General features: G+C 35.7%; 1 protein-coding gene across 5 annotated transcripts in view; it reads left to right on the plus strand.

Moving 5' to 3' along the window:
• Window positions 1-16,220, plus strand: part of klhl4 (kelch-like family member 4) — a 43,276-nt gene extending 27,056 nt beyond the window's left edge. For all 5 annotated transcript variants that reach the window (XM_058797827.1, XM_058797828.1, XM_058797824.1 and 2 more), the window contains 5 exons: window positions 404-628; window positions 4,254-4,416; window positions 11,125-11,337; window positions 12,306-12,477; window positions 14,266-16,220. In XM_058797827.1, the coding sequence (XP_058653810.1) occupies window positions 404-628; window positions 4,254-4,416; window positions 11,125-11,337; window positions 12,306-12,477; window positions 14,266-14,325 (833 nt within the window). In that variant the 3' untranslated portion in view covers window positions 14,326-16,220. The remainder of the gene's footprint in view (window positions 1-403; window positions 629-4,253; window positions 4,417-11,124; window positions 11,338-12,305; window positions 12,478-14,265) is intronic.
• The last annotated feature ends 2,648 nt before the right edge of the window (window positions 16,221-18,868 follow it).

Consider the following 18,868-nt stretch of genomic DNA (forward strand, 5'->3'; position numbering starts at 1 on the left):
GTATGTTTGGACAATATGATAGATATGACAGAACAAAAAATTGACAGCCTCGGCAGAGGGAGGGCGAGTTTCCGCCAACTTTATTTTAATGATGTTCTTGAAAAAATTTAACACTTTTCATATATATTGTTTTTAATTTTTCAAGTACCTTTTTCATAAAGGCTGTTTTCAATGGTTTTCCAGGACTTAAATGACAAAGAGTCAGATTGAAATACTTAAAGCATCTTGTACGAGCCCTGGTTGGAAGTATGGACGTCTCAAAGGCAGACCATTACTTAGTTTTCTTTTCTTATATCTCTTACTGCCATCAAAACAGAAATTTTGTACAGTAAAACCGCTATTAGCATAGCAGCATACAACTCTTTAACTAACAATAAACTCTAGAGTCTCTGTCTACTTTTAGGGTCTACAACAATAGAGAAATACGACCTTCGCACAAACAGATGGATCCAAGTTGGTAGCATGAATGGGCGAAGACTTCAGTTCGGGGTGGCAGTGATCGATAACAAGCTCTATGTGGTTGGAGGAAGGGATGGACTCAAGACCTCTAACATGGTGGAGTGCTACAACCCAATCACTAAAGTGTGGTCCACCATGCCGCCAATGTCAACCCACAGACACGGATTAGGTGTGTTTTATGAATGCTTCAGATGTTTGCGTAATCTTATTACACAGTTTATATGAATAATTGTTACACAGTAATGTTTAGTAATTAAATTTGCTTCATTCTGTGTCACTGTATAAATGTGACAAATACGGTATAAATGTAATAAATAATTAAACAACATCAGCCCTTAACTTTGAAAGTCTAACTAGTCCTAAAAAAAAATTACATAGTTAACATATCAGTAATTTCTCATTATGAAAATATTCGAAAAGATCTTGATCGAACATTCATTATGTCCATATTTCATATATTTTAAATGTATTTTAACTAATAATTTAAGCATTTAATAATTTAAGGCTTTGCTCATTAATATTAAAGAAGCTATGTTCACCTAGAAGATCTAACTTATTAGCTGAAAGGAATACATTGCTAATCAGCTTGTGAAGAAGAAGAAATCCTACTATTATGAGGGCATAGTTCATGAATGAATATTTATTAATTTATTTGGCTAATTGGCTGTACTTTCTAGGTTACCAAGCCATGTCTGCATGACTCAATTAATATTCACGCACCAAACGATATTGGTTTCATTGATATTCACACATGACGTGTTTTGGTTCAGCAGTAGCTAGACGGAGCAGAATGGAACAGATCACAGACGTCTCCGTGTGTGTTTTGAAATATTTTGACTCTTGACACTCTTAGAAACGGTTCATGGCACAAAACGCTGAAAAGCAGCTGAACGCGACTGAACAGAAATGACGCCCCTGCAGATTACAGCCCGAGGAAATTTAAGAACATGTCGTGTCAACTGTCTCAGTTTATCAAAAGCAGTCAGTCACAGTCTGAAACTTAATTAACGTATAAAGTTTTTTGTTTTTTGCATTAGGGAGATTATATGTTATTTTGTGCCTAACTTTAAAGCTGATAACGTTGACAATAATGTTTTTTTTTTTTGTTCACTCTGGTCCAGTTTTAAAAGACAAAACGAGCATGAGGAAGCGATTTGTAAAGGAGGAAGACGAATAACATAACTTGATAGCGATGTTACATTTCACATCAAAGCTCCAAAGCTTGTCAAAAACAAAAAACACTTTTTAAATTAAGTCACTATTGTAGCTTGAGTAGTTTTTACCAAAAGCATGTGATCTCTGACAGCAGAGCATGTTTGCCAGAAAATCATGTGAGTCCCTGTGTGGTTTTGCTTACTCTAAAACATATTTTTTTCTTTCAAAATCATAACAATTTTAAATGAAACCCAAATGCCTATGAAATATAGTTATGATATGGTTAAAACGCTACCACCCTAAGTCTGGTTTAGTGACTGGATGCTTTTAAAATACTGCCGCATAAGAATTTGAAAGTTCAAAATTGTCTTTTTTTGTCTTGAATCAGAGTTTAGAGGGCATATTAAACTGGCCAAGGCACATGATTTCTGCAGATTAAGTTAGCGACGTATTGTCAAGTATGGTGACCCATACTCGAAATTAGCGCTCTGCATTTAACCCATCCAAGTGCACACACACAGCAGTGAGTAGTGAACAAATGCGCACACACAGTGAACACACACCCGGAGCAGTGGGCAGCTATTGCTCCAGCACCCAGGGAGCAATTAGGGGTTCGGTGCCTTGCTCAAGGGCACCTTAGTCATGGTGTCGAAGGTGGAGAGAGTGCTGTTCATTCACAATCCCCACCTTCAATTCCTGCCGGCGCGAGAATCGAACCAGCAACCTTCAGGTTACAAGCCCGACTCCCTAACCATTAGGCCACAACTACTAGATGTCACGCTGTTTTGAAATGCTACAAAATTTTGTGTCCTTCAATGAAAAAATATTTCAAAATAGTTAATTGTTTCTAATTGGCTTAATTATCCAAGCCCTAACTAAAACACAAAACAAGCTTAAAGAGATTCTGGCATTTATTCACCCTGAAGTTGTTCTAAACCTGTTTGAATTTATTTCAGCTGTTGAACACAAAAGATTTTGCAGAATGCTGGTAACTAATCAGTTGATGGTAGCTATTACCATCAAAGTCCATTACCATTACCATTGTGAAGTCTGACGTCAAGCATTGCCACTTTCAGGTCCAAAACCTCTATCAGATGCCACAACAAAGCAACAAATGGTGCTAATATACACTCACAATGTGATGTAATACTACCAAAAATTTGAATCCTAACATTTATCTCCATACTGAAATCCCAGATGGAAAGAAAATGATTCATCTTTTATAAATCATTAAAATATTTTGTCTGGAACATTGTGAGCACGGAGACTTAGTATACACCGTAGGGCAGGGGTCAACAAACTTGTTCCTGGAGGGCCGGTGTCCTGCAGAGTTTAGCTCCAACCCTAATCAAACACACCTGAACCAGCTAATCAAGGTCTTGCTTGGTATACTTGAAACTTCAATGCAGGTGAATTGAGGCAGGTTGGAGCACCGGCCCTCCAGGACCGAGTGTGGTGACCCCTGCCGTAGAGTTTTTAAATGTTTAGCTATTAATGTGTAATATAAATAAACAGGGCTTATAAACAGCTGTTGAGATAGTTTTCTCAAGAGAAATGAGTAGAGGCTTGGACCCGGAAACAAGCAGATAAAGACTACCGTCAACTGTTTGGTTACCAGAATTCTGCAAAATATCATGTTTTTGTTCAACAGAGAAAGGAAACTTGTTATTATACACTTTTAGTCCACATTCTCATTGCATTTGCAAAATTTTTACCAGGAGGTGCAGCCAACATGTGGTGCTGTTTAGCATGTTTAGTACAGATTCTTTCTTTTCTGTAAAAAGAAAATGAGTAGCAATAGTGTTGTAGTAGTAACTGTGTTGCCTTTCATGACAAGGAGTTTCACTTGTTCCAGTTAATAATCTAGGCACCAAATACACTAATTTAAATTCAGTTGAAAATTTAATTTTATTTGTTACAAAACAAAGGGAAAACTTATTTTTGTGCATCTATTTCTATAAACACGCCATAAAAAAGGCAAACCAGCTGGGGCATAATAGAAATTGTGTGGCTCCAACACCAGTGCCTCAAGAAATAACAATAAAAGTAACCGGATGGTCAAACATCAAAGCAACTGTGTATAAATTAACAAAGGCAATCTGGGCTGCACATAAAAACGTGTATAAAAAATATGGCAGGTAATTTAAACTCGCAGAGAAAATGCACTGTACAATAATCCCATAAAACTGACACTCAAAGGTTGCTCATTGAGGCCTATAAAGTGCACTGCAATATCATAACCAAAATGTCGGTCAAAAGACGATTTATATGTCAGGACCCCAAAAGCGACAGCCAGAGATTTATAACAGAAACACGAGAGACCCTTGCTGTAAAGGGAGCAGCGAGATGCACCATGAATACTTAATGCTTACCACAGCGTCTTAGGGCTGCTGTCCTTAGGGTCGCACCAGAAGAATGTCTTTAGCTACCGATATCTGCTTAAGAAGGAAAAGCTCTTGAAATTAATTCCATCTTATTACCATTTAAAATTTTGACATTTGCCGATTTCGCTACATCACGGAGACAAAGACAGACACTCGCTATTGAATTGTGTGTTTGTCTGATGTATGGCGTGCACCGCTAAAGGCTGAGGCCAGTCTTACTTTTTGTTTTATTTATTTATTTATTTGTTTGTAAAGGAATTGCTGTGCTGGAGGGGCCCATGTATGCAGTAGGAGGCCATGACGGATGGAGCTATTTGAACACAGTAGAAAGGTGGGACCCCCAGGCGAGGCAGTGGAATTACGTGGCCAGTATGTCCACACCGCGCAGCACCGTCGGAGTCACTGCTCTCAATGGAAAGTAAGGAATTCATTTTGTCTTATATTTTTGTAGCATTGTTGAGCTACGATATCATTTTAAAACATTTACATGTATTTAGCTTTTATTCAAATTTGTATTCAATATACCAAAGAGGAACAAAGCAATTTGTCAGTCAACTGCTGAAAAATTGCTTTACAGCCTTACCTCATTTAGTACACGTAGAACTATGAATATGCAAATTAGTCCCTGCCTTCACTCTATCATAATTGAGTGGAGAAAAAAATGCTGTTCCTTACAGTATAACTGAAAATCTATCAAAACTAAAGACCTGTGGTGGAAATTAAGTTTTCAGTGTTGTGTTTGATGTTTTTAATATGATTAAAGACAAACCATGTTCAAATTCATCAGTTAACACCACTGCTGAGCATTTTCTACTTAAAACTGCAGTGAACCAAAGAGTCTCAATAATGCATTTTGAAACAGCCCGTTTACTACCATCACACACATGTAAACAATCCCATCAACTTGCGGGATAGGGCTTTTCATATCTCTATCATTTCATGTTTGATAACATAGTCAAACCAAACGCTAATGATATCACTTATAGTTATGTGCCTGATGTTATAGAGTGCAATATCTACATTACCATTCTGATACATCAGCTTGTAGACGACCCTGTCTTCTTCTTCGGAGTCAGTTTCTGGTGCAAACATATATTGCAAACATATATTGCTGAATTCAAAGGCGCCGGGGACTCTAGATGTTCTTTATTGACTTGAACCATTTAAAAAACTGATTGCGTGTTGTAATACACAAAAATGCCTGCTGTGTAGCGTTTACTACTACAGTTAACTGAGTGAAAGTGTGAGAGCAGGTCTGAGCTGGTGTGATTGAGTGGAGGTGGGCACTAATTTGCATATTTCGTGTCTACAAAATGAGTTATATTAAAGCCATTCTAAAGCCCGGCTCACACTGTGCGATTTTGGCAACGATTTGGTCGTCTGGGACAAATTTTGTAAATCCTAAAAGATTCCTATAATCATGGGCGGCGCGAGGGAGGGGCTAGCAGGTGCTCCAGCACCCCCAAGAAAAACCAAAGCACCCCCATAGCACCCCCATAAAAAATTTAATTAAATAAAAACATTTGACTCATGCATAACTATTGCAATGCAATAGGCTACAATGTGACATGATTTTATTTTAAAAATGGATCGGTGCAATTGTGCCAAGTAGGCCTGCCCCATAAAGATTTTTCTAGTCAACTAGTCGCACATTTATATTAAATTGATTTGTATAATAACCTAAACCATCCTTTAATATAGGCATTTAGGCGTATTATAGCCTATTCCGCGCTCAAGCGCACGCATAAAGCTTGCCGCAAAGCACCGGCTAAAGTAATGATTATGAATGCATCGGGAAAAAGACGACATTTTAATTATTTATTAATAAGTGCTTTCTCAGTCAGTGTCGGCTGGAAAGATGAAGTTGCCGAATGCCATTATATGCCTGACTCGCCATTTCCACATTATGGGCGTGCCTTTTATAGAGAAATGCATAGGGGGTTGTGACTGTAAGGAAATTTTCCCACCGGCTAATGGACATGTGACAACACCGGTATCACCGTGGTCATTTGAGTTTTCCCTCTTTTCATTCAGTTTTAAATGAATTGTAAAAGCTCCTTGCACATTTTACTTTCACTTTCACATTTTCGGCAATTCGGCATTGAGAAGTTGTTTGTTTTTAGTTTGTTTGAGTTTTCCCATTTTCCTTTGCTTATATAGCTTGTAAAAGCACCGTGCGCATTTTACTTTCACTTTTAAATTAGCAGGAAATTCGGCATCAAAACTTTTATTAACAAAACGAATAAAAATACACCATGCTATATGCCTAATATAAAATGACAAATAACTTACAAATTTTAAATAGGTATACAAAACTGAAAATCAGTAAAGACTGAGTAACAAATAATTATAAAACGTAGAATTAGCAAAACATTGAGAAAGTTTGAAGGCACTGACTGCATACACCTTGATGTAAAATAATGGAGGGGAAAAAAAATCACAGTTTAAATAAAATAAAAGTCAGCAAATACTGTGGAACCAAATAAATGGCAGGTCAACAGGCTTTTCCAAAATCCAAAATATTTTTAAAACAGGCGCTTTTAGATTTCGTTTTGAAACTCTTCTGCCGCCGTTCGTATACTTTTCATGACAGTCAACATTTCGTTCCCGCGTGCAATTCAGCTCGCGGTCACTGGACGTGTAGGGGTGATAATGTAAAACTCCGGACAAGTTTTCTTGCGCGCACCCGTTTTTAACTCGTCTTGACTGTCGTACAGTCTGACATTAAGGACAACTGAGATCTCACAGTGTGACATAATCATCATGTTCCTAGTCTGACAAGTACAATCCTAAAGGACTTTTAAGAAATCGCACAGTGTAAGCCCGGCTTAAGGCATGACGTTTTTTTTTTTTTCACAGGAAAAATCATTTGCATATAATTTCGATCATCAGAAATAAGTTTTAAGGGATATTATTAGTGATTGCAGGGGGACTTAAGATTGGAAAGGTACGGTGGCCGGGAAGTGCAAAACAACATTACAAAGTGTGAAACACTTTTACGAAGCTCGAGACAAATTTACATTTTGGAAAACATTTTTAACTATCATAAAACACAATTACATGGGAAAAACACTTTTACCAAGGACGAAACAAATTTACATTTTAGAAAACAAATTAACAAGACGCAAAACACTTTTACCATTCCCGAAACAAATTTACAATGACAGATTCTTCACGGAAAGGGAATGTACCACACACCGGAAGTGACGCGGTGAAAGGTGGTGTTGTTGGTGAGCGCGGTAAATTCGTGTTGTGGTTGTGGAGTAAATGCCGTAAATAAAGTTTATGGTGACCGAACATGGACTGCGGCCGACGGATGTTTTGCCCGTTTTGTGGCAAACACATGAGCAGCTTAAGGTGGTTTTGCTGTACGTGTGGTCGGTGTTTGGAGTTTCTAAACGACGCGAACCAGACGGAAACACAGGGACGTCTCGACAGCCGGACAGTGTTAAGCTGCTCATGTGTTTGCCACAAAACGGTAGTGATGTGACATTCGACACCGAGGCTTCGAAGCCTGTATCAAAAAAACAAAGCATCTGGCAGTGAAGCACTGTACCGGAGCTTGATTCATTTTGCCAAAACCACGTGATCTGTGACGTCCGAAGCTTCGTTTTCACACAGAACCACGTGACTGCTTCGTATTCTGTTTCAAATAACGTGAACCACTTGCGCAGTTTGAAGTGTCACTCACTTCTTTGATAAGAATGAATCAATATACGAATAAATATATGCATCTGTAGTTTTGTGCATGTTCATTTTGTATTAGTTCCCGCTTCACAATCACTTCAGCTGACCATTCTGATAATCTTCTTTTATTTTGATCATTTATGCATATATTGTGTAAAACAATGACTGACATGTAAAAGATTAATTTATATAGCGTTAATACTTTCTTTGTTTTATTTTCATAGCACAAACTGATTTATTATCTGAAACAATCCAAAAATGGCTGGGTCGTCCGGGACGCAAAGGCAGCTATTTCCACCTTTTGACCACAAGATGTCGTTAGTGTGCATCGTTTTGAAAAGCTTCGAGTAATGAACCTTTTTACAATACAGTTGAGGGGAAGCCTTGGTGCTTCGCAAAGCTTCATTTTTACATCACTACAAAACTGGCAAAACATCCCTCGGCCGCAGTCCATGTTCGGTCACCATAAACTTTATTTACGGCATTTACTCCACAACCACAACACGAATTTACCGCGCTCACCGACAACACCACCTTTCACCGCGTCACTTCCGGTGTGTGGTACATTCCCTTTCCGTGAAGAATCTGTCATTGTAAATTTGTTTCGGGACTGGTAAAAGTGTTTTGCGTCTTGTTAATTTGTTTTCTAAAATGTAAATTTGTTTCGTCCTTGGTAAAAGTGTTTTTCCCATGTAATTGTGTTTTATGATAGTTAAAAATGTTTTCCAAAATGTAAATTTGTCTCGAGCTTCGTAAAAGTGTTTCACACTTTGTAATGTTGTTTTGCACTTCCCGGCCACCGTAGAAAGGGGATACTGTGCTATATTACCACTGTTATATTGTAGTATGGGGATTTTTAATTTAAAAATTTTTTTTCAACTATAAATTTTTATGAAAAAAATGCTTTATTTTCTATTGAAAAAGAGAAGCAAAATGTAAAAATACTTTTTATTTTTAATTTTTTAATTTTTTAATCAATAGCAGTATGTCCAGTGTGCTGTGGCTGATCGCTTTCCTCCATGGATTCTCCTCATGATGAGGTCTGAATTAAGTACTGGATCCAATATACAGCGTAACCCTGTACAGCCAGACGGGAGTTAATAGGCTCTGAGACCAAAGACCCTCTGGTGTCTTTTACATTAAAGTCACTTGAGTGACAGGCGAGCTGCTGTTAGCTCTGTCCAAGAAAACAGAGGCTGGGTTTGAATCTAGCCGAACATTGACTGATGACTCGTGGAGCATTTCTGTAACCAGGTCAAAAACAAACCCTTCAAGCTACCTCTAGAGCCCAGTGGCCTACTTCTCCAAGTGATTAATTGATCAGTCTGTTCACCAGGACATATCATAGGTGTCTTTTCGAAGTTCTGTAGGACAGGGTTTGTCAGCCTCTTCTGACCCAGAGACCCCTTGTCAAGACTCTCAGCAAAATCTGAGGACACCATAATATAAAAATTCTTGGTAACACTGTAAAATCTCTTCTATTGATTGAACATTATTGTTTTATGCTAAACCTAGATTCTCAATTAACTACCTTTTTTTTTTTTTCCCTTGGCCATGTCCAAGTGTCTTCACATCAGTGTATTGTCCAACAGAGAGAGATTTACTTTCGTTTATGCCTGGGCGATAAATTGATAACAATAATTATAGCGAGATCATTTTCATTGATAAAATAACAACAGCTTGATAAATGTTTCAGAAAGCTGTAGAATTTACTGTAGTAACAATAACTACACCATGGTATTGTGGCAGAAATGTGGGATATTCATATCGAATTTTGTAATATTATTAATATAGACATATTAAAGGAGTAATGGAATATAATTCCAGTATTTTTACGATTAAGCTATAGTGTTTGTGCATTTAAATACATTGCATTTACAAATGCATTTAGACTACTGTTTTATGTACAAATACTATAGAAACCATATACTGTAGTTACATTTTTACCATGGCATTGAGGTGCTGCATGTGTGGTTTTAACTGGTTATCATGATCTAAATGTATGCTACTATGGAAAACCAATGGTTAATAAAAAAAAAAAAAAAACTTTTTACATTTTTTTTTACAAATGTTACTGTTTTTGATAATGAACATAAATTTACATAATTCAAGCTACTACTGTCAACTCAAAGCTACAGTCAAATGTGCATTTTTAAGAGAAAAAATGAGACATTAATATTGCAGCCTGCACTACACGATAAAGCTTGCACTTTATTGTGAAAATTATCAACATTGTATCATATGAAAAAGTTTATCATGCAAATTTTTTGGCCATATTAATAGTGTTTTCATGCCTTATAAAATCAATCAGATAATAGAAGTTATTTCTTTTGACCATAATCTTTAGAAAGACATTTTGAATATTTTTAAGACATTTAAGACATATATATTTCTGCATTATTTCTTGGACCCCCAGGAGTCCGCAAACCCAGATTTTTTCCCCCAAATAATTAATTTTAGCTATATAATTCTCTTTTCAGTTAAGACAATGAGTAGTTTTAAACTCAAATAATACAAAAATAATCAATAAAAAGAAAAAAACTGTCTAAATGAAATTGGAAAATATTAATGTTACTGTTTTTTTTTTTTTTTAGAATATATTTTATATATTTTTATAAATGGAAATCGTTACCAATTTTGCTGCCATATTGTGAAAAATATTTGAGTGAAACAGAAAAACGAACAAGAAAGAAAACTAGAACTGGTATTTTATTTATAAATTGTTGACTGACTTGTGAAATGTGAGTGATACAGGATCTCAATGCAATTTGCTTAACTGCAGTGTGGCCTTGCATGTGTCATAGATGTCAAGTAAGCATATCACAAGAGCAAGTTACAACATTTTGCTTAAAGATCCCAAAGTAAAATGCCCAGATAATTTGTTCAGAGTAAGACCAGTACCACAAATTAAGAGAATGAATAAGGTACATTTTGATTTCATGCCACTTTATAAATAATGCCTCTTAACAATAAAAAAGTTCATTTCTGACACTTGTGCATGTGGTGATGCAGGAGGGAAGTAAATGCTCTATAATTGAATATAAACTCATTCAGGACTGGCCAAAGCTAGTTCTCTCAGCACAGCAGCCATCCTGGCAATGACCCCAGCCAAAATATTCCTGCCTAAATAATAATGTACTTGTGTATATATACAAGTACAAGTCCTGTATGCTTTGTTTATCTCAAAATTATTGTTTTACTATACATTTCCGTAACGTATTTCAAATTACCAAAATAAAAAATTACCAAAATAGCTTCTTTAGCTAAAACCAGGCTTTAAAAAATATTTGAAGATTGGTCCAACAAAGTATGCCAACTTTCATGATAAAAATTACACCAGTGTATAAAATAATTTTTTTTTTTTTAACATCCTGTTTTACACCACAGTATGGAAGTAAATTAAGTTATAATAATAGGTGAAACCTTTATGTATTAATAGGTTGTTCGCTGTTGGCGGTCGTGATGGAAGCTCGTGTCTGCGATCGATGGAATGTTTTGATCCTCACACCAATAAATGGAGTATGTGTGCACCCATGTCAAAGAGGAGAGGAGGAGTGGGCGTGGCCACATATAACAGTTTCTTGTATGCAGTCGGAGGACATGATGCACCAGCTTCAAACCATTGTTCACGTCTCTCTGACTGTGTGGAGAGGTAAGCTGCCACGGCACAGCATCTGGGAAGAAAGAAATCCAACACCTAATCATAATGACAACAACATCCTGCAAAAGCAGGCTGTGAGTCTTGGCACATAGTTGTGGGTGCCAAATACTGTCATTTGTATGTTTATTTGCAAATTTGGACACACTTTACTCCATTGTGAAATCATTGTTAGCCACAGTATTTCAGTAATCTGGTGTGAGATGCCCCCTGTTGGTGATGATCTGAAATATAGCCTAAAAGTTTGTAATAATAATTAAAATTTAAAACTTACCAAGGCTGCATTTAATTGATCAAAAATACAATTTAAATGTTTAAAAAAAAAAAAAAGTAATTTATTCCTGTGACTTAAAGCTGAATTTTCAGCATCATTACTCCAGTTTTAAGTGTCACATGATCCTTCAGAAATCATTCTAATATGCTGATTAATCATATGCTCAAGAAACATTTAAATGTGGTGTAAACCTTGCAAAATTTAATTCAAAATAAGCGTTATAAGCAATATACCTGTATATTACTGTATTTTTATTATATAATTAGTCTATCTATCTATCTATCTATCTATCTATCTATCTATCTATCTATCTATCTATCTATCAAAAACAAATTCTCCCAGTAAAAGGTGACCTACTAGCTGTAAGTACTTGAGGGAAAAGACTAAATGAATAATAATTGAAATATACCTTAAGAACAAAAAGACATCCAAATTAACGAACAACGGCCATCAGAACCTTCAACTTATTGCTCTGTTATTACTCTGCATGCTCAAAGCACAATAGATTTCATTGTTAGGGATGATAATCATAGTCCTTATGCTTTCAAAGGCTTCCATCGTCTAGATTACAGACCGGCTGCTGTTTAACCTCTCTATGCAATTATCTCTCATTTTATCCAGCGGCTTGTATTGAAAGTGCTAGCGCAGAGTTGTTCTGTCTCTCATACGTTCTGTACTGCATTCACAGGTATGACCCCAAAACAGACACATGGACCACAGTGTCCTCTCTGAGTGTCCCCCGGGATGCAGTGGGGGTGTGTCTGCTGGGAGACAGGTTATATGCGGTCGGAGGATATGATGGTCAGACCTACTTAAACAGTGTCGAGTCCTATGATGCACAGAACAATGAATGGACTGAGGTGAGTTCATCTACAAATCAGGCTGCCTTTAAAGTAGTGCTTCAACATTTTTGACTTCAAGGGCCCCACTGACGACAACAATGTTCAAACGCCCCGTGGTTTTTCCAGTTGTTTGTGATTTAACCTGGATAAGGATTCAAAACTTTTAAAAATGTTTCTACGGACAATTCCTACCTGATTAAATATTTTAGAGCTTGTCATGATTTGAAAGATGTATATTCATTATTGAAATGCCCATGGAGTTTTGATTTAATAATTAACTTCTCTTATTCCATTCTAGAAATCACACTTTTAAAATTTGGCTTCCACATATATTTATAAAAACACTGAAAACCCTGGATCTTCAAAGAAAAAAAAAAAAGAAATATATCCATGGGGTGAATTAAAATAAGAAACTGGGTTTGGTCTTACTTTAAATAATTTTAAGAAATAATTTTGAAAATAATTTCAAGTGGCTCAAAAATAAGATGGCGAATATGTATTTACACTGCAATTAAAATTGCATAAATAACACAATGAGATTAATGGTGAAATATAACATTTAGGAAATATCTTTTAAAAATATGAAACTAAAACCACTAGTAGGTGGTGACTCAATGACTCAATGAGTCACCTTAATGAGTGAGTCATTGAAACATTTGATTCATTCAAAAGGTCTGATTCATTAAGGAAATAAAGCAAGTGACTAATGACTTTATGAATGGGTAATTGAATCATGCGCTCAACCGATTTGTTCTAAACATGAAATTTCATTCAGGAATGTTAATGGGGGTCCAGGACATCCCCCTGCCTCCCCTCAATTCACACACTGATTTGAAGTAATATTGATGCCCCTAGTGGGTCCTGGTTTAAAACCACTGCTTTAAAGATCTATTTCTAGGAAATGAGGTTACAATACAGCTAAATGGACCAGTTTTTGGAAGATTTAAAAGTGTGAAGCTTATAAATTAATAAAAAACCCTTACAATACAACTCAAATAATACACAAGCGTTACTAGAAGAATTAATTTTTTTTTTTTGAGCAATTTAGGGTTTTTGTTTTTACATTGTCATAGCAACAAAAGTTAATTCCATATAACTTTACACAGAAAAGGTTTGTGAGTTTTTCCCTCAAAATAAAATTATGTAAACTACATAGTGTTTACATCTTGTGGCTATAATTTTGAAACCGTGAGTGGCCCATTCATTTGCATTGCACCGCTAGTTCAATTAACCCAGATATTTGGCTTTTTTAAAGAAAGAAGAGACAATTCAAAATTACCATTCAAGCTAATCAACATTATGCCACAAGACCTTTTGGTTAAACTTAACTTGTACTGAATCTGAAATACTACAAGAATTTTACAGCTATCCACATTTTTGGCCAACTATATCTTACCAACCACGTTGTCTGCAAAAAATAAAAAAACAACAACACCTAGATATGTTCTATAACATTAAATATGTCAAAACAGTCGACTTTGTAAATATTCCTTGAATGCTTGGATGATGTACTGTGAACAGGAAGTGCAAGCATTTCCTGCCATTCTTCTGTTTTCCACTGTGTCACAATGGCATCGAACACCATGAGGTTAACCTCTCTTTCCTTAGCCAGCCTGAGTTACAAACGCTATATTAAAGTCTAGTTTGCCTCCTGTCTCAGCTTCCCATGGCTCTGTCTTGCTCTCTCTTTCATAAGATTACCTGCAATGGGCTGTTAGTAGACCGAGTGTGACTGAGAGCACTGCGGAGGAGGGAATTTGCTGCGGTTGGACACTGGTCATTAACCTCTGTCTCTTGTTATTCTAGGAGGTCCCTCTAAACATTGGGAGGGCGGGGGCATGTGTGGTGGTCGTGAAACTGCCTTGAAGGCTCAGAGTCCCTGAACTGTGACCTCAAGGAGAGGCCTGCGATGTCAACTCTTGGAATGCTCTTTTCACGTAGTACACAAAGCTATCGTCAACACTGGATTCATCTCAACAGATTTAGACAGCCGTGTGCCATTCATTCTGTTTTCGCTCAGATATTCAGCACTATTACAGACTGGAATAAAAGGGAAAAAAAAATAATGCTTATAAGATTTTACTTAATTATGCTGTATGAAACATTTTATATTAAAAGAATACTTTTGAAAATGCATACAGACAGAATTTGAGTTAGAATTTTTCATGTGAATATTTACATCGTTAACCTCATCACATTTTTGACATTTATTATATCTTTTAACTATATGAAAATCAAATGTAATTTTAAAGACAGCAGCATACTTGTTTACTTGTGAAATTTTGTGGAAAATGTATTTTGATCTTAGATAAACAATTTTAAAAGACCACTGTGAATACTTCCAGCTGTACGCTTGCAACAAAACACTGGTTTACCCAAAATGTTTGTGGACACAGACTCATGCAGTTCTCATCTGAATAGATTTTTTTGGTCTGAGACTAGGTTCAGCACGAAATTACTTTAAGAAACTGTCTCTGAAGTAGAAAAAAATAAAAACAAATAAAAACTACCAAAGTAATTAGCACGTATCGGTAAGTCATCATTAAAATGGTAATAAGGTTTACAGTAGAAAATATACTATTATATCATATTGATATTTCACCTTTATGTATATAGTCCCTGGTCCTGTGTAATTTATTCTCATAATGTACTGGCATGCTACTTCTATGTTTGAATGCCATTATTAAATATTTTAAAGACCCTGTGAAATCACCTGATGAACCAGAATCTGGGGTGGGATGTATCAAAGGGCTCATCCCTTTTTTTCATATCAATAGGCTATAGCTGTGTCACAGCCATGCAAATTTAAATCTTAAGTCTATAATAGAGCTCCATGATTGTTTTGTTTAAAAACAGAGTTCACGATTCTCCCGTGATTCTGAATAGACAGCTACAACAAAATGACACGTAACTTGTTAGTAGTGTTAACAAAATGTTGATTACTGCAGTCTATTTAAAAAAAAACTAAAGTTTTTTTCCAGTTTGAATGACTGATTCAGTGTCTCACTCAAAATATTCACTTGTTCCATTATTAAATGAATCAATATTTTTGAACGAATCTCTTGAATGAATGAATCAAGGCTGAATACATTTTTAACAGTCACTTGTCGCCACCTACTGGTATAATGATGTAATAATACAATATTTATTTAAAATGTCAAGTTATTTTCAAAAGATGATTAACTCTATTTTGAACGCTAGGCATCAGTGTTTATATCCAAAAAATAAACTTTTATCCTAGTTCTTATGTGATAATTAGAATGTTTGTAACGAAAAAAAAAAAAAGATACTGTGTGGTTTAAAAGACTTTGTGAAGCTGTTTCATACTTTTACATATAACTGCTCTCTCTGAGTGTTAGAAACGAGATCACAGTATTTTAACAATTAATTGTGCAGCTCTAGTGTATATCTACTAAAATATATATATTTTTTGTTTGTGTTTACAAGTAAGCTAGCATAAGATGAGGTAATTTCACAGGGTCTTTAATCATGATGTCAAAGTCTGTCATTAAAACTGTTATCTGAATTCTTTCTTTGTGATGTACTGATATTCATTTGTTTTTTGACTGCCATAAACATGTTTCATTGATGAGCCCCCATTACCTGTTTGACTTAACTGGAATGTAACACGCTGAAATCAAGAATAAGTTTACTAGTGTGATACATTTGTAATACAGAAATGCTTTCATTGAATTTTTCATTGTTTTATATATGGCATGCTGAAGAAACTTAGAAATAAAAAGCTATTCTTTTTCTGAGTATTTCTGTGGCGCATTCTGTCTGATGGAGCACCGCGTGTCCTGCGTATGCTGTTTCAAGCCCTTTATTTTTTTTTTTTAATACTCCAGTGGCCTCCAGTGGTTGTCTCTTGTACAGCATTGGATGCATATTGCCTCAGCTGTGGATGTCTTACAACCTCTAAGAAACTAATAACTAATTCCATTTGAAAATAAAAATACGACCATTGACTCGAGTCACTTAGTATCACTAGTCATCTGCAATAAAATCAACATGTTACCAACGTGGCTAATTTGTTTATGCTAAACATTATGGATTAGAAATCAAAATCTAACAATAACAGCAAGATTACTACAGCGGTCAATAAATCCAGTAGGCTACATGGGTAGAATCATTATTCTACATGAAGGACATAACTGAATCAATATGAAATGAAAAGAGGCAATGGCACTTCAATCAAACAGACCCAGAGACCTAGGAGGTTCAAGTCTAGAAAAAAAGACCCTGAATTGTTGCAGTGTAACCTTTAAAAAATTAATGTGTTATTTGTTGATAGTCTGAAATGTCACAAGATGAAAGTGATGCGAAAGGACAGAGCGATGTCCAAAGCCAGATTGTATCTGATAAAATGGATAGATTGCAATTATAGTCTTTGTTCTTCAACAGAGCAAGAGCAAAACAAAGACTGAACATTTCAAAGGGAATAAAAATTGATTATTAATGCAACGCAATTGCCGCAGCACATCAGAAGATGGGTGGAGAGGGAGTGCAAAAGGGCAAAAAAGACTGCAGGTGTTGTTTCAGTCCCACCAGATGTTGGAAATGGCAATATCTGAAGAGCCTTCTGAAATTACCTGACCTCCGGTTCATGGCCTCATGGAAAGCTGTGTCTGCTTCATCCACGCTGGAACTGACAAATCAATGCCAAGACCTCTGAATGAAGGAACTATATAGCCTATATCCACTCGCAGCATTTCAGGTTTCGTCTGTTTTAATAGAATTTATAATTAGAATAATTAGCTTTAGCTTCACAAAACTTTTTAATGATCTGTCACAAAATGTTCAGCATACATTCGTTTCATCTTGCAATAAAACTGCTAGTGTGATTTTATTGGACATTACATAAAAGTAATCTACGCTCCTGTCGATATCACCCGGACCATCAAATTACTTTGCATACTGATTGCAGAGCTCAAATAAGAATTCAATATAAACACGACAGCCTGGATTCCATCCAGTAAAAGTTGCGGCAGACCTTGCAATGACTTACAGTGAGACAGACTGAACCCGGCTCTGAAGAACATGGCTTTACATTTTGATGTGTATGCATAATTTGTGTATTTACAGCAGATGGTGCTGTTGCACTTTTAGTCCTATTACTTTAAGTAAAAAAAAAAAAAAAAAAAATTCAAAAGGCCAGTTCTCTATCCCTGCTATGAACAATAAATGTCAACTTGCATCAACTAGGTCAAGGGCAAGTAATTGAGATAATAATGCTGCATAATTATTAGGCCAGGCTGATGAAATATAAAGAAATTATATATGTTAAAAAAAAAAAAAAAAAAAAATCCTGCTACTCATAATGACAAATCACACTACATCTTACAGTTATACTTTTTTGGCATCAACAATTGGAAAAAACAAAAAACAAAGACACTAGACATTTACTGTCATTCAGACATTCCCCAGCTATTTTAAAGTCGGTGAATGAATCACAATGAATTGAAGGACCACCACTAAGATGCTTTGAATTCCAACAGTTCACCCAAAAAAGAAAATTCTGTAATCGTTTACTCATCATCATGTCGTTCAAAACCTGTCTGCTGCTTCTTTTCTTCAAGTAGCCGAACACAAAAAATTTGGAATAGCATTATGCAGCTTTTGATATACAAGGACAGTTTAGTCAAACTCCAGAAAAGACCAAAATATATGAGACCAATATGTGACCCTGGAGCACAAAACCAGTCATAAGGGTAAATTTATTAGGATCGGAGATACAACTATTTGAAAATCTGGAATCTGAGGGTGCAAAACAATCTAAATATTGAGAAAATCGCCTTTAAAGTTGTCCAAATGAAGTTAATAAAATGTATTATCAAATATAAAATAGTAATAAAAAAATTTTTTTTTTTACAGTACGAAAAGATTTCTTCATGGAACATGATCTCTACTTAATGTCCTAATGATTTTTGGCATAAAAGAAAAATTGATATTTTTGACCCCCACAATGTATTTTTAGCTATTGCTACAAATATACCCCAGCGACTTAAGGTTTTGCGGTCCAGGGTCACATATATATTATGCATGTGTGTATGTATGCATGTATATACACACACACACACACACACACATAGACATATATAATATATAACACACATACAACACTAATACTAATAGTTGTGCTGAGGAAATTAATTTGTTCAGTATGCAGTGATTGTATGACAAAAAATATTACATTTTGTCCCTACAACAAATAATACAACTCTTCGACAACAAAAATAACTTGAGGGTTATTTATATGCTGGAAATTTAAAGCGAACAGAAAATACAAATAAAGCAACAATACAGTGAATATGACTGTATATACCGTGTAGGCCTATGAAAAAATACCCAGATAGTAATTGCTGTCAAAAATGTCAGAAGTGATATGGCAAGAGAGGGAAGAGGCAGA

Source organism: Onychostoma macrolepis, chromosome 14 (assembly GCF_012432095.1).
Source record: "Onychostoma macrolepis isolate SWU-2019 chromosome 14, ASM1243209v1, whole genome shotgun sequence".
In the NCBI taxonomy this organism is placed as follows: Eukaryota; Metazoa; Chordata; class Actinopteri; order Cypriniformes; family Cyprinidae; genus Onychostoma; species Onychostoma macrolepis.